The sequence below is a fragment of the Perissodus microlepis genome, chromosome 20 (genome assembly GCF_051167445.1).
Source record: "Perissodus microlepis isolate ML-2025 ecotype Zambia chromosome 20, ASM5116744v1, whole genome shotgun sequence".
Taxonomy (NCBI): domain Eukaryota; kingdom Metazoa; phylum Chordata; class Actinopteri; order Cichliformes; family Cichlidae; genus Perissodus; species Perissodus microlepis.
In genome coordinates, this window is record NC_140480.1 from 2,254,215 (window position 1) to 2,278,954 (window position 24,740).

The 24,740-nt window shown below is 41.7% G+C and overlaps 2 protein-coding genes across 10 annotated transcripts in view; one reads left to right on the top strand and one right to left on the bottom strand.

Annotated features, from left to right (window-relative positions):
- LOC146363754 (low-density lipoprotein receptor-related protein 1-like) overlaps positions 1–4,477 on the top strand; it is an 82,060-nt gene extending 77,583 nt beyond the window's left edge. Inside the window, exons 85-90 of one of the 2 annotated variants that reach the window (XM_084916878.1) lie at positions 24–125; positions 237–307; positions 398–491; positions 620–658; positions 1,329–1,473; positions 2,564–4,477. In XM_084916878.1, the coding sequence (XP_084773004.1) occupies positions 24–125; positions 237–307; positions 398–491; positions 620–658; positions 1,329–1,473; positions 2,564–2,701 (589 nt within the window). In that variant the 3' untranslated portion in view covers positions 2,702–4,477. The remainder of the gene's footprint in view (positions 1–23; positions 126–236; positions 308–397; positions 492–619; positions 659–1,328; positions 1,474–2,563) is intronic. The other variant, XM_084916879.1, reaches the window with a different exon arrangement.
- The window catches only part of fmnl3 (formin-like 3), a 33,217-nt gene continuing 12,250 nt past the window's right edge, over positions 3,774–24,740 (bottom strand). Inside the window, exons 2-26 of one of the 8 annotated variants that reach the window (XR_014798885.1) lie at positions 22,311–22,394; positions 22,107–22,187; positions 21,660–21,736; positions 19,202–19,285; positions 18,605–18,751; positions 17,665–17,773; positions 17,446–17,522; positions 16,923–17,016; positions 15,382–15,456; positions 15,005–15,115; positions 14,749–14,898; positions 14,051–14,152; positions 13,500–13,842; positions 13,021–13,116; positions 12,567–12,691; positions 12,050–12,252; positions 11,660–11,963; positions 11,493–11,573; positions 11,260–11,389; positions 10,962–11,122; positions 10,711–10,812; positions 9,430–9,522; positions 9,194–9,317; positions 7,395–8,080; positions 3,774–6,140 (exon numbers count right to left, since the gene is read on the bottom strand). Coding sequence is in view for 7 of the 8 variants with exons in the window: in XM_084916882.1 (XP_084773008.1) it covers positions 7,989–8,080; positions 9,194–9,317; positions 9,430–9,522; positions 10,711–10,812; positions 10,962–11,122; positions 11,260–11,389; positions 11,493–11,573; positions 11,660–11,963; positions 12,050–12,252; positions 12,567–12,691; positions 13,021–13,116; positions 13,500–13,842; positions 14,051–14,152; positions 14,749–14,898; positions 15,005–15,115; positions 15,382–15,456; positions 16,923–17,016; positions 17,446–17,522; positions 17,665–17,773; positions 18,605–18,751; positions 19,202–19,285; positions 21,660–21,736; positions 22,107–22,187; positions 22,311–22,394 (3,045 nt within the window). In the remaining variant the exon portion in view is untranslated. Of the gene's footprint in view, positions 8,081–9,193; positions 9,318–9,429; positions 9,523–10,710; positions 10,813–10,961; positions 11,123–11,259; positions 11,390–11,492; positions 11,574–11,659; positions 11,964–12,049; positions 12,253–12,566; positions 12,692–13,020; positions 13,117–13,499; positions 13,843–14,050; positions 14,153–14,748; positions 14,899–15,004; positions 15,116–15,381; positions 15,457–16,922; positions 17,017–17,445; positions 17,523–17,664; positions 17,774–18,604; positions 18,752–19,201; positions 19,286–21,659; positions 21,737–22,106; positions 22,188–22,310; positions 22,395–24,740 lie in introns of all 8 variants that reach the window. The other 7 variants (XM_084916885.1, XM_084916882.1, XM_084916881.1 and 4 more) reach the window with 7 other exon arrangements.

A 24,740-nucleotide genomic window follows, 5' to 3' on the forward strand; every position in this document is an offset into this window, starting at 1 on the left:
TTTTTTTTCCTGTATGTTTGAAGCTGTCCAAATGGTCAGATCCAACCCAGCTGCTATACCTGTTCAAACTACTGCACACATGGACAGTGTTCAGTAGACAATCGCACACTGCTGCCACAGTGCACGTAAGATCCCATTAGACATTAACAGGCATATATATACTTAATAATATTTTATTGTTTTAATGTCCGCTTAGCACACTTACCCACATATCCACTGTGTACCTCTATACCCAGGTGTGCTGTTGGATGGAGGGGATACAGATGTGATATCACAGCTCCTATAGAGTCTCATACTTCTAGTGGTAGTAAGTCAGCCACTCCCTGACAAAATCAAAGTTTGTTCATAGAACATGCACTTTGGTCCTATTTGCTTATCATTATTTGTTCACTCATAGGTACTGCGTCAATCATCGTCCCAGTGCTGCTGCTGCTGTTGCTGGCACTGCTGGTGGTTGGTGCCATCTTGTGGTACAAGCAGAGAATGCGTGGGTGAGTACTAGTTCAGGACGCTTTTTCATCTTTAAAAAATTCAAACTCCATTTGTCATCTGGTCCTCACCGTTCTGGTCTTTCTTTCTCTCTTACCTTTTGATAACCATCTATTTCCCTGTCTCCCAGGTCTCTATGCCCGGGCAAATCTCGTTCTCAGTGCTCGCGGTAACTTGATAGGGTTACATAATTCACCTGTTGACCCCCAATTCCTCTCCTCTCCTTTCCCTAAAATACAGTCAGACTGCCTTTGCTATGCTTTTGTCTGTCCTTTTGTCCATTCTGTCGTTCAGTGCCGAAATCTTTCCATTGTCCTCGCTTGCCATCTTCTGTTTGGCTTCCATGGGGTTTCCCACCCAACAACACAGGGGGCCTACTCGCTCTGGAATAGCTCTGGTGATGCACGAGTAGTTGAACTTTTGACGTCCTCCCATTGTCCTCCATGCCTTTCCCTGTTTACATTTGTAAATATTAGGCTCAGGCAATGTGCTTGCAGAGTAAAATGTATAACTGTGCATCTATGAAAAATGTTTATATGCTTGCAAACAGCCGAATATTTGCAATCTAATCCAGCATTGTCCGCGATGGACATGCTGCAGTATATTCGATAGGTTTGATCAAATGGCCTTTTGACACAAAAGCTCATTTGAAAACCTTTGATATATGTTGTCTTGTTCTTGTCAATTGTACACAGCCAGTGTTGAGTGAATTTATGATATGGGTTTATGATAAGACACCTTTTAGTCACTCTAGCTTTCTTCTGAGGTTAGCACATCAATTCTTTTAAACAAGGGTCTGAATCTGCTTCTAAGATAATTGTTGATCTGTTTCTCTGCAGTGCCAAGGGCTTCCAGCACCACCGAATGACCAACGGGGCCATGAATGTTGAGATTGGAAACCCTGCCTATAAGATCTATGAAGGAGATCCTGATGATGATGCTGGGGAACTTCTGGACTCCGACTTTGCTTTAGACCCAGACAAGGTAACAAAGCTTAAAAAAGCCGTTTCATTAAAAAAGATCTGAAAATGCCTGGTAGCGGCTAACCATGCAGATATTTCCACATCCTTTTGTGAGTTTTTTTTTTAATGAATTGGTTTTGGTTGTGGAGTCATTATAGACAGTAAATAGACTCTTCTATGTGATCTAAAGAACACTGGATGAAAGTAGCTGGGTTTCTCAATATATTCCTGTCCTTTGGAAGTCTAGTGAAAAACAGTTTTCTGTCTTGACTGATCTGTAATCACTTTTCTACATTTATATCCAGTTTTTTGCCATCGAGATCGCCACAGTCCAAATGCAAAAGCTTTAAAGCAAGACTTAGGAAACCAGTGGGTGTCGTTATGATATTTACTTCTGGCATCTGTAATGAATTTTGGAATGAATATTGTTAGAATTATGTGAATCATATACTTTAGTTCTGATGAGTGGCTCCATAGTCTCATGGTTTACACGTTGTGGCTCGAGTGGTTTGTATACAGATCGATGCTTGGGCAAGATACTGAACCCTGAGTTACCTCTGTGTGTGTGAATGTATTCAGCAGATAAAAGCACAGTATGAAGGCACTATATAAATACCATTTCTTTTACATTCACCTAAGAAGTGAAAAAATCTCCAGTTTAATCCCAGCTGGAGACAAAAATCCCTTGGGGGGTGTCAGGAACGGAAATCCACTGTGAATAAGGGGAGCAGCTGAATAAAGCTTTTATGCTGGAGCCCTCATGGTCACTATATTCAAACACTTTTCACCACAATCATAAAACATCAAATGAGGAATTGTCCATAAAGTCCGGAGTGCTTAAAAAGAAGTTGCAAGTTCTTCACTGGAAATACACCTACTGGTTTGTTGGGGGCAGATGATTAGTGCCCAGAGTTTCAGAAACAAATAACCAAACACGGAAAATATAACAAACCACAACTGTCTGCCAGGGTTTCAGCACTGAGCTGGGAAACATCTTGTTATTTATGCGAGCTGAGCCTATTTGAATAAGCAAAATACTGCTTCTTTCACAATATACCAAATCTTTTCATTTCTTTTGCCTGAGTCACCGAGTAATTTTCTTCACTCCGCAGCCCACCAACTTCACGAACCCAGTGTATGCCACCCTGTACATGGGTGCCCACAACAGCCGCAATTCTCTGGCGAGCACTGATGAAAAGAAGGAGCTCCTCTCCCAGGTCGACGAGGACATGAGCGACCCCCTGGCATAGACCTCGGCATGGACTGAACTCTGCCAACATTGCCCTGCCTCGCCCAACCTAGAGCCAGCGAGCTCTCTCATTTTATGCCTTTACCAACTGAAAAGAAAAGCAACAAAAAAACATAAAAACGAGAACACTGTATAAAATGTATAAAATGAAGAACTACTTTTTTTAAGTGATTGCAGTATTATATTTTGTTCTTTGACAAAAAGGAAAACAAATCCTCTGGTGACGGAAAAGAAACCATTTTATAGACATTTTATTCAGTTCTTTTTCATTTTTGCTCACTTCCTCACAACTTTCTCTCTCACACACACACACACACACACACACACACACACACACACACACACACACACACCTTTCTCACGCATATAGCCACTACCTCTGTGCAAATGTAAAAGATACAAATGGCAGTGGAACAATTTTAATTTTTTTATTTTTGTATAAATTGTGTAGGGGAAAAGAGAAAAAAAACATTTTTGTTCCATCCTAGAAAATGTTGCCAAGTCTTCGTTGTTCATGAAAGAGAGGAGATGCGTCAGTGCTCACCACGAATGCTTCCTGGATGCTGGTTCACATTTTGTGTATATGTATGTTTGCTACTGGAGGTCTTAGAGGGAAAGGCGAGGTGATGTTTAACTGCACATGTATGCACAAGAGACTCTGCATCTGATCTGTTGTTGCAGAGAGCTACATTCAAGTGATTGTCTTTTACCTCCTTGCACAGACTAAAGTTATATATATATATATATTATAAATATATATATTTCCATATATATGAACCTATTAACAAAGTGTCTTGAAAATATACCCAGGAATACAAACATCAGTAACAAATAGCAGTCTGTACTTTTTAATGTTTTTCTTTTGTTTTTTTAAGTCATTGTATAATTGACATACTTTGTGTCACCGATGAATGAATCATGGCAGTGTGTTAGTGTGCGCTGGATGAAGATGATTGTAATTAAGTCCACATTCCAGGATGAAAAAGCCTGGGATGATATCCGTGGCCTTGGCTTAGCCTACTGCAGGACACCCTGGACAGGAGCTGGGGCTTTGTTCTGAAACTCTCCTGGAGTAGAGACAAGCTTCTGTGAATTTCCGGTCATCCTCTAAAAAAAAGAACCTGCGACCAGTAATTAGCCGAGAACGGTTGCGTTCAACTTTTGTTCCTCGTCTTTTGATTGTAAACATACTTTCAGGAAAGGCCAGGGAGACCGTCTGATGGTACGTACTTCTGTGGGAGGTTGGATTTTTTTTTCTTTCCTTCACTGTATGTAATTACATGGACATGTAATTTAGGTTAATGCTCCTTGTTAAGTGCATTCTCGGGAAGGAGACTGATCGGCTTCCTGATGAGCATTCCTTTCTCCATTCCTTTGCTTTGCTGCTAACCATCCGGATTTTTAGTCTGGGAAGTGCGGCTCTATGTCTCACTGCTCACCGTATTGCTTTTAATCACCTCAGCTTGTCAGCCGTACCTACCATATCACTGCATGGTGCTCACACACACACAGACACACTTAACCAAGAGGAAACTCTGGCTTTAGTCCTCAAATGTTAACAGTATTCATCACATTTTTTCTTTAAATTCTGTTCTTTTTTCTTGTTTATTTGCTTTTAACATCCTGCTCTGTTAAATCGCCATGTAAGTTGGAACAATCATATTTCATTTGGAGAATTTCTTTAACTGGCAAAAACCCACGTTTGTGGTTCTGATTGTTTTGTTATAATTCGATTTCTTTTTGATATAAGGAATTAAATGGATTTTTATAGTAGAAATGTACGATGGCCGTGTCTGTCATTTGGAAAGATGGAGAGGAAATTCAGTCTACTTCATACTTCAGTACATTAGAAAATAGCCTCACTTATCATTAAAGAATGAAGAAATAAAACACAAACATGTAGAAAGCACTTGTTTGGATGTTGCTTAATCTGGAAAGGCTTCTGAATTGTAATGAAAGTCTTTGGTCTTGTTACATAAATCATCATATTTATTAAACAGGAAGTGTTGTCTTTCAGTCAACAGACAATCCCAAGAATAGCTTTTTCTTAAAAAAAAAAAAAAAAGTATGTTTCTTTTGATTTCAATACACACAAGAATAGTGTTTTATACAATCTTGAGCCAAATTTAAGTAGTGTTAAGATGTATTGCTCCCTTTGTGCCAATGTCATGCAAGTCTCTAAAGCTGTTAGGAGGAATAATCTGTATTAAAACGGATAAGAAAAAGAAGCTTTAAATGCACTTCATCCTTCATCTGTTAATACATTTACAGCAGGCTAACCAAACATCAAGTGTGCCTTTTAAACAGTTGTCCACCTGGAGTCTCCTTCATGCTTCTGTCACCTCCTAACTGTCACGCACGGTGTGACAGGAAGTGTTGTCAAGGCACGTAATATTCTGTTTTTAACCACCACTTGGTCAAGGCCCAAAACTCTGGGGACTCGTGTCAGCTGTTCTGATGTACTAGAGGTAAAAAGGAACTAACCTACCTTTAAGCTTTTTTTGTGCCTTCAACTTGCATATTGTTGTCAGGATTATAAGGCTAATGTTATATTACAAGGCGGTAAAAAATACAATCTTTACCAAATGAAAGACGTAAAATAAACAAATTATGGCTGACTGACGAGAAATAACACTGTTTACACAAAAAGGCACTTCTTAAGCAGAACATCAAACTTTGGAGTAATTTGGTTTGGCTAGCTTGACAAGAAGAACCAGTACAGTGATGGTCTTTGCTCCCAGATACAATCAAAATAAACAATATTAAGTCTGATTGAAAGTGTTTCGAAGACTTGGCGTAACGCTGTGAAACAGTCCACGAATGTCTGTTATGACATCGCACCTCCTCTGTTATTTGGAGGAGGCTTTTGCAGGTGTCTTAAAGGCAGGCGTCCCAGCAGCAGCAGAAGAGTTGGCAATTCATCTTGGCTGCCTCCCAGTTTAAATCCTGCTATCCGAAGATTACGAAGATTCTGCGTAATCTTCGGATATTAATGGGTTTTAGGAATGTCCACATTAAGATCCACATGCTAGCAGGCACTTGTTAGTGAAAGCACAATTCCTCCTCCAGTCCTCAGATGGCCTCACCTGTGCTCTGGTCATCCTCCCAAAGGTCAGTGCCGACAGAGCAGGGAAAGCCTTCTGCTCGCGGTGACGAAGGAGTAGTAGCGCGTTGTGCTTCTGTAATCATGCCTGCTCATTTAAAGTGGTTGTAAAAGGGCATCCATAAATAAATAAATTACCGGGCTAAAACAAGGGCTTTGTCCTGTCCTCGCTTTTCAGTCTTTGTGATCTGCAGCCTCAGGGTTGAGATGCGCCACTGGGACAAAGGGAAGGGTTACAATAGGGAGGGGACTATAAGTGACGAATAAGTGGTTTAGGGTCTCTTCCAACCGCTCCGGATCAACGCGTCCGCTCGCAGGAAAGGCTGGTTTCGGAGATCTGTGAGTAGGCATGGAGAGGGGGGTGAGAGACAGGGGGACACACATGTTAGACGACCAAGAGGTCAATCTGGACATTTGCTTCTGTTTACATCTCAATTTCTTAAAAGAGTGTTTTTAAGCAAGAAGAGCAGAGGATGTACACTCAGTTCTCACTTTATTAGGTACACCTAATTTATATCAGTTGTTCCACCTCATTTCTGTAAATGAGGTTAAGCTAAAAAAAAGAAAGAAAATGGAAACACCTTACTGTAAAATGCAGTACATGAAAACAGCACCACAAACACTTCCTCTTTTTTACAATGAAGATGAAACTATGAAAAGTTGCCTTTATTGCAGGACTGTTGTTAGTCTGCATTAGTTTGAGCTCCCTAATAAACTGACAACTGAGTGTTTATTGTTATAATTTTCAAATCCAGAAAATCTGGAAACACTTGTGCAGGTAAAACTTTGGGTTAAAGCTGAAATTGCCCATTAGAGCTACAAAATTAGCAAATGTGGCAGGAATGCCACATTCCCATAGCCTTGTATTTCAACTGCTAGAAGTTGTGCTTCAAAACGGAGAAATTCAAGGCTTTGAGACGGTGATTTTGGCAAATCAGTAACACTAAACAATAAGGACGTTACAAAGTAACCACTGGGGTTACGATACAGTGGTCAACAAGCTCTTGAGTTTGCAGATTACCAAACAGGATGGCTGTCACAGAGGAAACAAAAGTGTGGATACAGACTGTGTTCATGTAAGTTTGATTCTGTTTTCTTCTAGAGCCTGTTGACCAAATAGCTGTTGAGCACACTGCAGATGACATTTAGCACAGACAAACATGGCGGACGCTGCCGACAGGTGAGAGGTAAATAAACAATGGACAACATGCAACACGTAACAGGAAGGGGTGAGGATGATACTCATTTCTAAGGAAGAAATTTGACATTAATACTAAAAGAAAAATGCCACTGGTGTTGCTTCTGAGGTGGGCTTTGTAGACACTTAAACACCTGAGTTCATATTTTAATGGCTGTTTTAAAAGCAGGTAAGTTGTTTCTTTTTAATACTATGCTGACTTCTTCTTTTTACAAGTTCAACTTTGTGTTGTTTGCTAGCAAATTTTATAGTGTTCTAAAACTTGTGTGTGTGTGTTTGTGTGTTTCTTTGCTTGCAACTGAAGCACTAGCTGAAGCAGCTGACATCACTGTAGCAGCACACAGGAGCTGGAGGGCCAAGCAGGCTGGCTTTCAGCCAGGCTACCTTTCTTACCCTCTCCTAGGAGTGGGAAATACTGTCATTAATCTTCTTTTCAGCTGGAGGGGGGCAGAATAAACAGTGGTGGTTGAGGAAAGAAGAGTCACATGTTAGCCGGAAAAACCAACACCAAACAAGTTAGTCTCATAGAACAAGGCAGTGCTGATAAAATAAAACAGTCTGCTTGCCAAACCTCTTTAGATTCAGTCCGTTGGTATCGGATAATTTGAAAGAAATATGGCATAATAACGCAAAAGCCTACTGTGTCATGCATGATGTCCTACACGTGATCACAGTCAGGACTGTACTGCAAGCGTGTCAACATATTTTACACACAAAAACATATTGACACTCAATGCAACTTTCTCAGCTCCAGGCAAAGAGGTTTGGCTGACTCCTATCACCAGACACCTGATAGGAGTCTTCTCAACACAAACAACCAGTGACGGCCCGAGTTAGTCATCAGTAGTCATAGTTGAGGGTGGGGTGGGATGACAGAAATCATGCTGCATGCACATGGAGGTAGTGGTAGTGGGTTGCGAGGGAGGGTGGGGGGTTCAAAATGCGTATGAGAGAAACCTGGTCAACCTTGGCATTAAAGGGGAAGGGCTAGCAGTTGGCGTCGTCACAGAGGTTGGCTTCACAGAAGAAACGTGAGCCGCGTTTAGCAGTGCGGGCCGTGAAGGGCACACTCTTCAGTACTGGGGGGAGGAGGCGGAGGAAGAGAAAACATGTCACACCTGAAACACTGCCCTAAGGGGGAGGGGCAAACCTTGTGAAAGCCTAACGTTCTTAATAAGGTTAAGGACATGTCCTGAAAGCCGTCCACTGGATAAAACACAGTTAGAGCTCTGATAGTAGTGACACACAATTATTCCTATTATTAACACTAAAGTAATTATAATGAAGCAACATTCATATTATTTACACTTTAGACAGTTATTAATGATCATCACAAAAACATCAGTTAGTTTATGTGCTACGCTGAGGCTGTAGATGCAGGGTTTTCTCCCAATAAAGGCTTAAAATACGTAGGTGTGTTGTAAGATGATTTAACTTTGGCATCTCCAAAAATTTAATGTAGGAAACGAAATTGCACACTGCCCAATCACTGTCCGCTCTTTGCAAACAGAATATTCTGCTATTCTGCTCGTGTGCAGTTTATATCCATGTCTGTCCAGACTGGTATAGTACGAGCAGTGAAGACAGGCACCTACCTACCTCCCAATCTCCACTTCTGTCTTACGACATTCAAACAGTGGGCAGAAAAGCATGTTTGCCCAACATTATAATGTTGCTCAATCACAGCTAAGTTAACCTTTTGATCTTTTGGATACAACATGTCATCATTTTATCATTTTTCCCCCAATTTTGTCATAGTTAGACTTTAGTTTTGAGAAAAAATTTTGTTATGAGGTCTTTGAAATTATAGTACAAGTGAGTTTTTTGCCAGATTAGAAGAAATTAAAGAGGTATGGAGGTATAGAAAGCCAAAAACATGATCCCTCCAGGAACAGCTGCTTGAGGCTGTTGTGGATCCTAATTATTAGTACCTCAATTTACTTCTTGAGACCGGGCCTTTCTGAAAACACACACTTTGATACCCAGCAGCATTTCCCCTAACAGACTAGACAGCATGGCATGGAACAACGCTTGCTATTTGCTGTGCTCCAGATGTGCTGGTGTCTGAAGCACGTAGCACAAGGTGCACTTCAAAGGAGCTGAGCAGTCGATGACCACAGTCATCCTCAGCCTGGGAACACCGGGGCTGCTGGCACGCACATGGGTTCTTTTAACAATCCTGTCTGGCCCACCTGTGATAATGTCTTCAATAGTGCCATCCTTGCCCTCGTACACAGGCCGGTGGTCTTTGGCTTGCCGCCTGCGCAGCTCTGCGATCAGCTCCTGCTGCTGGTGCCTCTTCTTCTGGGCCTGAACCTGAACCAGAGGAAAGGATATTTGTTCGTTTTCACTGTGATTCTTGGCCTACGAAAAAGCTTTATTTAGCACTGAGCAAATACGTGATAGAGTTCATCCAGCGGGGCTGCACCTTAGGGTCATGCTGCTTCGCCTCCTGAGCCAGTAACTTTTCTCTCATTGCTTCCTCTTGCTTTTTCCTCTGTTCATTTTCTTCCACTGCATACTGTTGAGACGAGAAATAGATGACACATCTGTGACAAGAAACTTCAGTGGAAATAAACCCAACAACGTGCTTTTGTGTGGCCATGTGAAGCAAAGAAAAAACAGTTGAAAAGCTGGGCATAAACAGGAAAGCCACGCTTTACTAAACATGACCAGGACCACGCACGCGCTTAAATGAACAGTTTGACAAACAGAGAAAGATAAACAAAGGGATCAATAAGTATGGTAAATATGACACTTTAGATAATTATAAATCAGCCAAGCTGGGCAGAAATATTAAAAACAAGGCAACAGCTTCCCTGACTTGAATCAAAATGAACAAAATCTGACAATGTTTCGTTTTGTTTTTTTAAACCAGATAATCTGAGCTGATCTGCTGTGGATGACAGAAACAATAGTGGCTTCAAACTCTCTCCAAGAACACAAAGAATCTCAGCGATAAGTTGTTCCTAGGCCACTAAGAAAAAGCAGTTTCACAGTTAGCAACAAATTATTTAAAGATACTCTTTCTTCTTTAACGTCTTTAACTGACTGACAGTAAGCTCAACGGACACAGAACATTTTCAGCCCATTTTCTTCCAGTTTTTCTCGTGTTAATTTGAAGTTTGGGCTTGAAATTGTAACCTTCTCTTTCTCGTTAGCTTGTTTAGTATTGTGGCTTTACGGCAACTCCTGGCTGTTCTGTTTATTTTGGCTTATGCTCTCACTTAAGTTAAATTAAAGCTTCTATGTCTGACAATAAGAGGCCTTAAAAACTGTAGAAAGCTATATTCTATTACTCGAGGCAACAAGTGTTTGTTAAACAGTTCCTTTAGAGCACATGCGCACACTCAAACAGACACATGAAATCCTTGTGTTGCACATTTCCTTGAGCAGATCCCATAAATCTAGATGGAGAACAATCTCAGGATGCATGCTGTGTGTTGGGGCAGGGCGAGGCAGTCCGGAGGTAAAGGGGGGGGGAGAACGAGTCTAAACACCACAGCTGCAGCTTCTAAAGTCAGACCCAGCTGGCCTTTCCTGTTATTTGGCCTGGGAGTATACGCCACGTCCTGTGCCACAAAAGCAGCCAAAGCTCTGCCCCGCTCTGCTCTCAGCAAGGCTGACAGCAAACCAGGGAACTTCCCAAATGACCAGCTGAGGAAGTGAGGAAAGCTACAGAGATGTAGCTTCTGCTTGGTGTCCTCACCTTGTACGCCTTGATGAAGCGCACGAACACAGGGAAGAACACGGAGGGTGGAGCCGTCTTGGCACTTTCTCCAAAGTAGCTCACCACACTGTTAAAGGCTTCCTGGAATTGGGAAAGAGAATGTTTGTAAACACTGTCGAGTTAGTGGCTGCGCATCAGATGTCAGTGAGATGAATGAACGACAAAGGTTTCATTTTCATTTGTTCCAGTGGATAATTTGAGGTTTTGGAGGTGAAGACGTTGTCGGATACCTCTGCCATCTTGGCGTCCTTCTGTAGCTTGTCCAGCTGTGAGTCGCTAGCCTGGACAAAACCTTTCAGGACTGAGTGGTCGTGGAGACTGCACTCTCTCCGGATGAGGTCCATGCCTTTCCCCAGCTCTCGAACATCCAGCAGGACGTTTTCCAGAGACACTTTGCACGCAGACATTAGAGCATATTTTAAGTATATTACGTAGCGTTTTATCCAGATGTTAACACCTGACCTTTCTGTGAAAATACTGCGTCTCGACACGGTTGCTGACAGAGTTTAATATTTGGTGCACGCTCACCTGCTGCAGCTTTGTCCACAAAGTGCAATTCATTGTAGAAGTTGGCCAGTTCAGGGTACTTCTCTTTCACAATAAGAGCTATGTAGTGGAGCAATGTCATCTTTCTGTCTGTAGACTTAGTGTCCAGAAGCTGTGTAAAAAAACATTGTTAGGAAAAGCAATTTAATAATAAACTCTACAGCACACTTTTGTGCTGACTGGAATTCCAGTAAACTTCGCTACTGATTACTCACCAGATCAAGGCTTTGTAATTTGAAACCATAAACGCAGCCTCGTTTGCTGCTGTTCATGTAGTTTCCTAGGGCTAAGATGATCTACGAGTAAACCAAAAGCACCGAGTGAATATATGCATTAAAAAATACAAACGCTGCTGCTGTGAAAGTCAACAAACACATCTCACTTCAAGCATCCTCTTGAGCTTTGGTGCCGACTTGATTGAGCCAGAAGCAGCAATGATGGCGTTGAGCTGTGGCGTGAGCATGCTCACGTTGTCGGCAAAGTTTCCAACAAAGGTGATAATGTTCATTCTCTGCGTCAGCCTCTCGATCTTGCTGAATAACAACATGAAGCGATCCTCCTCTGCTAACTGATCCAGCGGACGCCGCTCGCGCTCGTACTGACGCAGCACCTTCACTTCTGCCTCGGTGGGCAGGAAACGCATCAGGCACTCCACAAAGTCGACAGGTAAGGCCTTGAGGTCAAACCTGAGTGAAGATAACACGTTACCTGGAATTTGTTCCACAGAAAATTCTTAAAGTATGTAAAGTTTACGTAAAAGACAGGTGCATACTTCTCTATGGCTTTGCAGATCTCTTCTGTTGTCTTGTTAGCCTTTCGCAGTGTGATGGCTAAGTTCTTGGAGCGATTGGCGTCCAGAAGTGTGACTTTGTTTGCCACCTTATTGGCTACTTTGCTCTTTGTGCAGGAAAGATCCACAACTGGACCCTGGGCTCTCGTCTTAAATAGCTCCTCAAACCTCTCCAGATCCAGCTCCTGCATGTGAATAACAACTCAACTTTTACTTGCTCTAAATTTATGTTAAAAGTCCTGAACACATAAGTGTTATGGTGTTGGTATGAAGCTGGTTATTTCGCGACACAATGCTCTTATCATTTAAGTTTAGTTTTGCTTTACTTTTTCCCCTTATTAAGGTTTGAACTCAACTGGAAGAGACTAGAGAAACCTGAGCTTTTGACTATGGAAAAGTTTTACTGAGATTAATACTAATTTACCATAAATTCAAATTTGACACATATTAACCAAGACCTACATCTTAACACGAAAGAGGTTTTATCTTCTCGAGTTACCTCTAGCACACGTTCATCATCGATCTCGTTGAAGACTGTGCCATTGATCTGATTGGGCTTCAAGGCCGTCCAGTTAAACACAGGCAAGCGGAACTTGGTCTTTATAGGCTTCTTGATCCTGATAGCTGTGGTGAAGAAAGTGTTAGTTGAATACAGAATGAACGGTACTTATATACCACTTTTCAACGCAAAGCTTTATTCAGCCACTCACACACATTCATACAACCATCTTTTTCTATGGCTAAGTGATTTTCGCCTATCGTTCACACACTTATACTCCGACGGATGCATCTTAGAGTTCTGGACACTTCAGCGCACAGACTAGAGGAGCCAGGGATCAACCTACCGACAATCCACTCTACCTCCTGCCACCCACAATCCTCTGATCTAGTCAACCTTGAACATCAAAATCGAAGGCAAAGACAACCAAGTTTAATTTTGTGTGCACGCTCACCTGACAGACCTACGCTCAAGATGACAGAGGGGGAAGCTTCTGGCAGAGGAGGAGCAAGGGGAGGAGGTGGTGGTGGTGGGACTGGCACAGTGTGTCCTGTAATTAATGCAGAAGAGTATTTTTTATTGCATGTTTAGTAACAGCTTCGTGTTCTACGTGAGCTGCCACCTTGGCCTGACAATCGCTGAAAACAGATTTTTAAAGTTAGTGAAACCTGATAAAGTCTAGTTTGGATAAAAGGCTGGAAAGTGCTCCAACAGTCAGTGCGGCCTTTCCGGAGACAAAGGAAACCAGCCTTATGTTTCCCTTTCCTGTCTGGCTGAGAAGAACACTGCTGTGACCCATCACTTGGTTTGGCACGAATGAACAAATATAGGGAACTGAAAATAGATCTGCTCTGAGGGTCCACAGATGAGAAAGTCAACTTTCACATACATATACATGAATCACTAGACTGCGAGTCACAGTGTTGTCATCACCTGAAGCAGATGGCAGGGGAGGTGGAGGGGGAGGAGGCGGTGGAGGCGGAGGTGCTTCGCTGGCTGGTGGTAAACTTGTGTCGGGTCCTCCTAGTTCTGTCAACCCTGCCGTTGAACCCAAAGACAGCTTTCCGATGTTTCCCAAGGGTATCCCGGCACTGCCGACGCCCAGCGGCTCGATGGCGATGTCTCCATCAGGTTTCTTGTGCAAGCGGATGGTGCCCTGCTGTTCGAGCTCCAGCAGACGCTTCTCAATGTTGAAGTGCCTCTGAAATGCAGCATCCTTCTCCTTGATCATCCTCCTCAGGGTGTTAACCTGAGTGCTGGTTGACTCGTATGTCTCCTGAGCAGTCACCAGGGGGTGATAAAGAGCATAATGCACAATGACTCCACAAGCTAAACAAACATCCTGTCTCTTTGTGACCTAATTTGCTAATACAGCAATTTAGCCACAAGCATATGAACCTGATCTCTGCTAACACGCGCGGAATCTGAAGCCTTTATGATGCGAGGAGAGCAAGAAATATCACGTCAATAGGACTGTGGCTTACCCGTATTACGTTCAGCTCCTTATCTTTCTGAATGAGCAGCTTCTCCAGGTCGGCTACTTTCATCATTGTTTCATTCTCAACCTCCAGAAGCTTCTCAGTCACCTAGAAGAGAAGATGGAGCAACACTGAGATGAGAGAAGGAAAGAATTGATCCACACAGTGGGCATCTTTCCCAGCTCCACTTCCCCATCTCTCCTCCCCATACACTGCATCATCACTAAGAAATAAGATACAGCGAGCAGCATGATGCAGCAATAACATGACACAGCTCTCAGTTTTGATTTTACATTACACATCTTTGCTAAGGAATTCAGAGAGAATCTTCACCCTCTTTCTCCCCCATCATTTCTGACCTCGGAGAGCAGAGTTTGTTTTCAAATTCCAAGAATGATGTCAGGGGCTGCCTACGACCTTTCCATGTGAAGAAGGTCTTTGCAAAGCAGCGTGGGATACAAAGGCAATAGCCCAGAAAGACCGAGCCAACACGAGAACAATAATAAGATTGTTTCACGCACTCCATTTTCCAGCATTCCCCACCCAATTATTATCCTGAACCACTTGTGAAGTGCAAACACCGAGTAGATTTCTAATTGCCATGTAGAAACAGCCAACTTAAGTACATAGCTGGTGAACCACAACAATCTCATAAATGTGTATAGAGAGCAGTGTTGGTGGTCCAGACTGGGTGGTGCACTTACGTGGGACAGGTGCTCCTCCAGTTCCTCCACCTTCTCCAGCGCTGCATTCTTGGTTTCGGCATCTTCTAGCAGGCCACCCACATCAAATACGTTATCAAGGTAAGCCTGGATCTGAACCGACAGCTTGTCACTCTCCGTGTGTTTAGATTTCTGGCACGAGAGAGAATAAATTCAACATTAGTGACACTCCGCGAATAGTCTCCACGTAGACAATGAGAACGATTGGCCCAGTTTAAGCACAACATTATTTCTTTACCTCCAGGAAGTCATCTAGTCCCAGTTTGGTGAATTCATACTGCAGATGCACTCTGAAGTTCATGTCTTCAACTGAGTGGACCACAATGTTGATGAACTGCATGCAAGCAACCTGGAGAACAAATGCAAACAGACACCAGCTCATTAATATTCTTTATATACTTGATACGTATAATCTGTATCAGGATATTTTATCTTACAACTGACATATAGTCCACTGGATTTTGCATTTGCACCTTGTATAAAAGTGTGTTTTCCTTTATGCAGATAATAATAAAAAATACCTTTGGCATTTGAGCCAGACATTTTTATTTGTATTGATGGATGTACTCTCACACAAAAAAGACACATCTGTATGTAACTAAACGCTTGTCTTACCATGAAGTCAATGTTTCCCTCTTCACTGCGGAAGTAATCCATCAGTCTCTCAAAGCGATGCTTCTCCTTGCAAACCTGAAACACACCAGGTGAAGCAAAACAAAGATTTATTTTCTCTGGTTTAAAAAGTAGAACAAAAACTTTGTTCTGATGTAGACAAAAAATAAGAGACCCGAGAAAGGAAGTTTTAATTGAATGTCAAAGTGGTACCTTAGGGAAATATTACCTATATTTATCACCTAAAATCAACCATACTACATGTTTTTTTGTCCATGGCACTTTACAAATTATTTCTTTATTAATTAAGAAAAAAAATCATGTCTTTGCAGCAAACCACAATGCTGAGGTGTTCATGAAGTATGCAGCAAAAATCAATGAAGCCAATGGCTTCATAATGTTGTGCTGTATATTTTTAAGTGGACATAACAAATATCTGATAAACTGCTGGTTTCACTGATGTGTTACGACTCTATCAACAAAAGCAGAATCAGGATAAATGAACTATTTCTTTTATTCTGTTTTTCTACTTGCAAACAACATAATCTCAGTGTTTGACTTAAGTTGTTTCTTAAGTTGATGAAATAAAAATCCTTTTCATTGCACACAAACACTGTAGCTGTGGATCTAAAATTTGACGACCAGTACAGCTGCTATGATTTGCGGTTCTCCAGTTGGTTACTCTGGATTTTCTCTGAGCTTTATAAAACAGCATTCTCTTATTTAGCACCTCGGTCATAGAATAACAGAGCACATTACAGCTGAATGCTTTTGTTTCCTTGGGAGAGTTCAGAGCTTCTGCAAATGAACAGCCTCTAACTTTAAGTGTTATGATGTTATAGATGATTTTTAACTTCTTGTAACATTGTAACGATGTGCCTTCTTGGCCAGGTCCACCTTGACAAAGAGATGTTAATCTCAAGAGAATTCCTGGTTAAATAAAGGTTGAATAAATGAAATGAATAAAAACATAGAATGAATAGCAAACGTGACCTTCTCCCTGTGAGATCTCAGACACCTGTCACTTTGTGTTAATGCATCATTTTGGAAAAACAGCAGTACTATGTTGTTTTCCACTAGAGAGTTGATTAGCTCTTGCGTCTCGCTGAAGCTTTCGACTGTAAGGCATTTTGTCTGGTTCCGGAGTTTAGGTGACTGTACGAGCAAAAGGTAAAAAGGCTAAGCAAATCTTTCTGGTTCACTGGCTCCCACTGGGGAAGTCATCCTCTGATTATTGTTCAAGGTTACTTAACATCTGATGTCTTAATGAATCCAATCATCTCAGACACGCCACCATAGAGCTTTTCTTGCAACCTCAGATAGATGAAATCTCTCAGAGCTTCTCAGTTTTCGGCCCGCTACACTTGACCTTTATGCCTTTATGCACGCCAGTGATGTGGGAAATTAGGGCAATTATATTGATGTTACTTAAATTTTGATTAGTATATTCAGACATAGCTAGGCTAGCGATATGTTACAACTTAATCCTGAACATAACAACTTGAGAGCTTGTTAAAAATTCATTAAAAAGTTGCAATAGGCACCTCTTTGAAGTTGTCAAATGCTGAAAGGATGATCTCATGACCTCCTCGGACAAGACAAACAGCAGCCAGCAGCTCAAGGACCAAAGCTTTTGTCCTGAAAATGCACCAAACGTTCATCAATACGACTCTCTCACTTATTATTGGAAAAAATACATTTTTTTAAAAAGTACAGTTTTATATGTTCTATCACAAAATTCAAGCATCCTCAAAATTGGTGTAGATATTAACATACAGGGCTCAAAAGTCATAATCTGTATTAATGTCTGAAGCTTTGGTGGGTGTTTCCATGGTTTTTACGTGTTTACCCTCATAGACTTTATTATGAAGTAATCAGTCTCAGTGGTTTACCACAAATCTCCCTTTAGAAAACATTCCCTTAACGACCCGTGTATACACCTCTGATCCTCGACTTCAGAGAGAAGCAGAGGCCCACGGAGAAGCATATCGTATGAATTGGCTGCAGGGTTTCCACTTTTGTTTGGCCCGGCCCTGCTTTTAAGTGGGTGGGGTCCTGAGTTCTTACCGTGGGTTCTTATTGTTCAAGCTGAGAGCAATTTCATTGACTGCATGTGCATGAGACATGACCATATTGAAACCGTACTGCATGGAGAGAGACAGAGAGACAGAGAGGATGTGGTCAGAAAACCTGCATAAAGGTTCAGCACTTGACTGCACAGGAAGCATATCATGCTCCAAGTTTATGAGACATATCTGATTGTGGGTCGTAGGTGGTTCCTGGTACCTGGTAGTTCATGATTGCTCTCAGGCACATGATGCACACATGCACATCATCCTTTTGACTCACGAGGCGGGAGTTCTTGATGGTTTTGCTATTCGCAACTGAGCCGTAGCTGCAACAGATTCAGCACATTAAAGCAAATTCAGCAATGAAATTCATGTTCTGGCTTCTAGTCTGTTAGTCAAACAGAGCTCTGAAGTGTATCTACTATTTTCTATGATTTTTGTTTTAAGTGTGTCGCAGCGAGAGACAGAAAGAGAAAATTACAGAGAATGAGGTCTGACAGAAAAAAACTTAGATGGCTTTTGAGGTTACAGATGCATTATGGGAAATGCCTGGTTTCCTTGTTGCTGTTAACAGACCGAATTCTGTTCACAGACTGCTATTATGTAACTATATTGCACAGTCATTTCATGGTAACTGTTCTGGTAAGGTTTATAATCGGGATAAGCAGACATCAAGAATACGTTTTTTTTCCATGCTTTGTTACAAATGTGGGCGGAAAAACTTTTTATACCTTCTACCAATAACAGTTCAGCAGTAATTTATCTGACAATATATTTATATAATATTTATAAGTCTAGAGTCTGTTCTTGTGGACTATTATTGTGCACCCTTATATAATATCTGTTTTTCCGATCAGACTTTACACCCTATCTGTCTTTAAGTCATGTCTCTACAGTGGTGAAGAGGAGAATCACAACTGTCCAACATATGTTGCTGCTCACAGCTGGATCTCATCTGTGGACAGTGCAGATGCACATCTGGGCAGATGAAGGAGAACCGTTAACAAAGAGAGACAGATAGCACTAAAGGTCAGAGACTTTTTAACACACCAGTACTAAGACAATGGGCTTGCATGCAAATATAGCATTCAAGGTTAGCAGAGCAAGGCAGTAACAGAGGAAGCTGATAGCGGGGAAGCTTGCTTAGCAATACGTACCGAAGAACAGACTGGCGGGCAGAGCGCACCAGTGTGTTGCAGAAGGGTTGGGCGTTCGTATGGTGCAGATCCTCTATGGACCTGCTCCAAGATTTAGACTTGTCCAAGAAGCTATCCTCCCCATTTTCCAGCCCCTCAAAATCCAACCTGGGCCATAGACAAACAGAGAAGCCAACACAGAGGCACAGGGGTGTAGATGAGAGGCATGGGGGAGGTTAGGTTTGCAAGGCAGCTTAGTAGAGAGCCAGGCATTATCACAAGAACTGTCATCAAGCTGCACGATAAAGCTCAGCACACAGATTCTGTCCCAAAGTATAGCTCAGCACTCAACCAGGTAGCATCCGTCCAGAAATGCATTCACGTTACAAAGTATGCAACAAGACACAGGAAATACATCCAATGAATGCAATGTACTAATATCACAGGCTCTAAAAGACACAATGTGTTAACTCAGCAGCTGGATTCACAGCCCAACCCAGTTCCTAAGGAAAGGTTTGGTCAAGAGGTGTGTATGATTTGTGTGTGTGTGTGTGTGTATGATTTGTGTGTGTGTGTGTGTGTGTGTGTGTGTGTGTGTGTGTGTGTGTGTGTACTTACATGACTGCACACTGAGCAAAGGAGAGGTATTCAACAAGGACATCAAGACCTCTGTTTTCATCATTGAGGAACTCCCTGACCCACCTGTGACGCATGAAAGCAGAGAGAGGTTAGCGGGGCGCCAGATCCAGAACACACCCTTATCCTTTAGGACAGCCCGTTAACCGACTAACAGAGTAGCGAGAGAGAGACATAAAGAAAACTAGGATTCTTCTTATTCTGAAGCCTTCTCATCAATCCTTTTGTACTTAAAGAACTTAAAGAACTGGTTTAGAACAACTCAGGTCTAGTTTTGGCTTTTCTGCTGATCAATTGTAATACCAGTTATTTGTCCTTTTGGGTTTGCTTTGTTTTGCTTTTCTTTTTTAATTTATAAAAAGAACAAATAATAAGTGAAATAAGGACAGCTAGCAGAGCACATTACAGAAGAATGAACTTTAAAATTCTGAGGGAACATTTATCACTGTACTGTGTGACGTGGAATCATAATAGCAACTGATAAAACAAATGTGTACAGATGTGTATAAGGAAAGGCTGTGTGATAATGTGTAACTAGATGTAGAGCCCCAGTACTTCTCTCAACCGCAAAGAATATCAATGAGTTTTTAAGCAACTGTTCTAATAAATTAGTAAATTACATAAGTGAAAGGAAGACTCTTTATATTGTCTTCTTTTTCTTATTGCTATTTATTCTTTATTGGATCTCTTTATTGTAGCTTTAAATGTAATTGTAAATCATGGATGGACTAGCAGGCAGGTTTAAACAAATTATTCATGGTTCAACTTTGGCTGAACTTTTCATAGTTGTTATTTAAGTAATGCTGGAAGTTTTTAGAGGCATTTAAGCTTTCATATTCCGCTTCATTCACATCCAGCTGAATTTTCGGACTTTTGTTTCCGACACATCGTGCTCCTTGTTCATCTGATTTGTAGTTATACAGATCTACCATATATCCAGGTAATGATACTTTGGTAACTATTATAGGCAACATAATTACAAAAAAACAAGAGGAAAGTTGTAATAAATGAGAATTATTTGGGATGACGGCTCTTCAATAGCTCTAAAAGAAAGTGGAAAAAATTCCATGGAAAGTAAAGCAGAGCAAGGCTTCAGTTTTCCTCACTCCAGTTTTCTCCAAACAAAGGAATTCCCATTGCAACTAGAGAAAGAATGTGGAGGGCATATGGCTAAGAGAGCTGGGCTCAGGAAGAACCCCTGACACTCAACAGTATTTAGTCTGCCTCCCCCACAGACCCCTTTACCTCCTCCCCATTTTTTGAGGGAACTCCAGGGGGAGATGGATTGGGGTAAAAGGTTCTTAAAATAGTCTTGAAATGATGGCTGTGATGACAGATTGCTGGTCAGCCAATGGCAAGTTAGGCAGGAAACCAATCAGGACCCTGACAGCGGAGGGAAGGAGGAAGAGGGAAAAGGAAGAGAGGTGAGCAGAGGAGCAGAGGAAAGCGAACAAAGCAACTAGACCGGGTCCAGGAGGGAGGAGGGGGGACGAGGAGGTGGGCTTGATCATCAGCTTCCTGCCCCCCCTCCCTCATTGCTGTGAACCCTCACTCTTTCCTCCCTGTACTTCTCTCCAACCAGTTGCTATTTCAGATTTTCTTGGCAATCTCAGGAATAACACACCAGACAGGGCTGAGGATTCAGACACACAATAAACCAGCATCTGTTACACTTAATCCCACCCACAAAAGTCTTCTGAAAATAGAGCTCCTTTTCCTTTGCCTGTGAGCCTTTCTGGAAACTGCATTGAAAAAGAAAAAGTCCTTTATTGATGAAGGCAAATTGTATAAGAGTTATTCACGTGGCTCAATGAAGTCCATAAAATTGAAGGCATGTTTTATTTGTTCCACTTTGGTTCACGGATTAAGTGGCAAGTCACTGCAGCACCTCCATGACTACGGACTAGAAGATCATGTCTGCGACACTGAAGGCTAGGAATCGATAAAATAGCATCCACGTGTGTGATGGATGAGAAGGAAAATGTACTGCTTTTGATTCTGCAATGCAAAAATGTGGTCTGCTTTACTATGCGAGACTTCTGTAAACATACATGTATCCTTGTGTTTGTTCTTGTGCTTTTCACTGGGTTCAGCAATGGTCAGCCGGGCTTCCTGTCCCTCTGGCATACAACAAAGCTTCCTGCTGCCTTCTATGGGGGAGTGGACAAGGCCACACAATGGCTACCATCTGGGCATTATGAGCACCAGCTCTATGAAGTGGAGCTGCAGAGCTTGGCAGTTGGAACAATAGGAGGGGGGGGAATCTGGGCACCAGAAAAAGCTCTGGGTCCCTGCAGCAGCAGCAGCAGCAGCAGCAGCAGCAGCAGGGACACACAATAGAATATTCTTTACCGGGCAAAACAATAATGTGGTTTCCTTGAGCTTTAGATGAATAGACCTGCGTAATTCACCAGAAAAATAGAAGATAAGACATGATTACCCAATGTGATTTGTCCTCAGTGAAATCTCCAGTTCCCTCAGGACTTTTGTAGATTCCTGCACACGCCTGCGAAACTTCTGTAAGACACGACGAATGCTGGTTATTACAGGTTACATTGAAGCTGTACTTTCTAGGCAGTTTTCATGAGAACTTTTCAGTTCCTTAAAAACAATAATAATCCTACTCAGCAGATTTAGTGTTGCCCTCATCTTCAGGCTGAACTGTAAAATAGAGGATGAATAAAGGAGAACCAGAGAAGTCAAACACCCTGCAACCTGACCAATGAACTTCTGATACTTTAAGCTGGTAACAGCTGATAATGCCTCAAGCAGAGATAAGGAGAAGGTGCATCAGAGCTGTCACAGACGTTGTGTGTGTAACCTGTAAGTAGACTTTGACACGCATCAATCAGCCGGGTTCTACTATATAATTTTTGTACGGTCCCACCTTTCGTGTTACTCCAGGATCTAAGTACCCGCGAAGCTTCTGGATGTAGGTGTGAGGAGGATTCTTCACCTGAAACCTCTCCTGAAGATACACAAAAGAGCGGCGTGATGTAAGTTGCTGCAGTCAGCCACACCAAAATGTGGACAGGTGTGTGTAGTCTTACAGCAGGTTTACTCATTAATGATACAAAGTTCACAAATTCACCTGGTCGCAGATCAGGTCCCACTTCTTCTCGTTGTCATACTGTCTGAGGAGCCGGGCTTTGTCTGGAGGCAGGTTCATAGAGTTCTGGAAAACAGAAAAAAACAAATAATGTAAGCATTCGTTTCATTCATAGTGTCTTTATGAGTCTCTGGCGCCATCAGCAAACTGATGACAAAGTTTTCAAGACTTATACCGTGACCTCACTTCCTGTGTTGACATTTGGCATCCTGTTGAAGGAGACGACGTGCATCTCCTTCTCACTCTTTGGTCTCAGTATTGTTCGGGCAGCACATTTCTTCATAACACAACATGCTGCTATCAGGGTACCGGCCTATTACCGGACCTGTCATCAGACTTGTTATGTAAACCAGCAACACTTGAATGCCACACGAGATGACCTGATGCAGCCGTTTTTCTGGGCTCAATTTAAACCCCATGTTATGTAATCTGTATTTAGAAACTAAGCACAAATTTAGGCTCTCATGTCCTCATGACCGCTATAAAAAAATAACGCAAGCTGAATGACACTAGTGTTTGACTAATTACTTCCTCCAATGACACAAATGCTTATAAACAGAGGTTGACATGGAAATCTTAGATAGGAGGAAGTGCAACAATAAGGAGCAAACTAGTCACTGAAACCGACTGCCTCACTGATTCTCTTTGAAGAAATGTGCGATTGTTTTTGCACTCAGACCCCCTCATTTACAACAGTGTCAACAGTATCCCATAAGCTCAGCCACAAACGGCCCGTCAGCTTGACTTTTAACCTGCAGCTATGACTCAGACTGCTGTCTAAAATGCAACAGCTTGCCTTTTTAACCCATCCCACCAGGCCAGATGTGATGTTCACGCTGGCATGTTCCAGTGTGGAAAACAACACATACTTGTTTCTATGGTAGCAACTCAGTCACCAGAAGTGGTGGAAATATCACACGAGAATATATTAAAATGACTTTTCCAAATCATTGCTCACTCCATCACAGCGTCATGAATCATTTTGTCCTTGCAAGCGCCAAGTATGGAGGCAAACAAATCATCCTGCCAGGACCATAAAGAGCTAATAATTTCTATACACGTTCACAGCTTTGTGATCACAGATTGCAACACACATTCAAAAATAAGCGAAACAACTTTGAGCTGGCAGTGGATGCCCAAGAATAGCTAACAAGGTAAACTAAGAAAATGCAGGGCAGAGCTATAACAGGCTATCACCAGAGTGGAAAGCAGTGTGAAGATTTCACATATGGCTTATTTTGACTAACCCAAAATACCCACGCTGGAGAGAAAAAAGAAGTAACATGGGTACCAGATGTTCAGAATTACAAGAGGAATGTGTCCTGTTTATAGTAGTAAATTTCTCTCATGTCTGACCCCCAAGCTGCTCTCTCCTCCTTTGCCTCTCCTGGGACAAGATTTACCTACAAGACCATCTTTAGGAAGGTCATAGATCTTCCACATGTCTTTAATAAATGGTTTGTCTGAACTTTTGGGTTTTTCCAGTGATTTGACATGAACTCTAAAAAACAGATCAATGATTTTTAATTTTTAATAAGACGGTTGTTCCAAATTGCCTCCTATCACTGCTCACTGATTAAAAACCGTTGTATATTTTTGAATAATAATCTACAGCTGGTCATCATAGGGCAAGATAAATACATATATGTATATATTTATATTTGCTGATCAGAGGATGAATTGAAATTTATTTTGATAATCGTAGAGATGACAAACATTAGCTTCTTATTTTGGAACGTTTTTGTGATTTTCTTAGACAAATAAACACATATGATTGACAGGATAGCTATGAAATGAATAACTGACCAACACAATCATAAGCAGCAGCCCTCATTTCCTTTATTGTACACTCTTCTGTGAAGGTAAGGTAAAGAGTTAAGCGAAATAGTCACGACTTTTCTATGGTCACACGCTTCGGGTTGTACCCCGGGCCCAAAGCCGCCTTTGGTTTCTCAGTCAGTGCACATGAAAGTAGAGGCGGGCTAAGAGCAGGGTCTCCTTTTTGTACTAATTTAATTCTGAATTACTGGAAAACATGCAGACCAGATGTATGCACAGATACTCCTTTTAGCGCCTTGAGGCGACTTTTGTTGTGATTTGGCGCTATATAAATAAAATTGAATTGAATTGAATTGAATTTTAGTAATGAAAAAATAAAAATAGGAACATAATTGATTATAGTTAAAAAAAAGAAAAAGAAAGTATATTTCGCTAAAGACAAATTAACGACCAGAATCCCTCAACTCACCGAAAAGCTATTCTGAGCAATGAGGACACATTACATACTGCTGTTTAATGATGTTCAACTGTCACCTGAAGCCTCGGGTACTATAAATAAATAGCAGTGTCAGCGACAGAGGGGCAAAAGGCGGAGGGAAAGTTTCCTTTCTGACCAGATTTGGGTAATTTGAG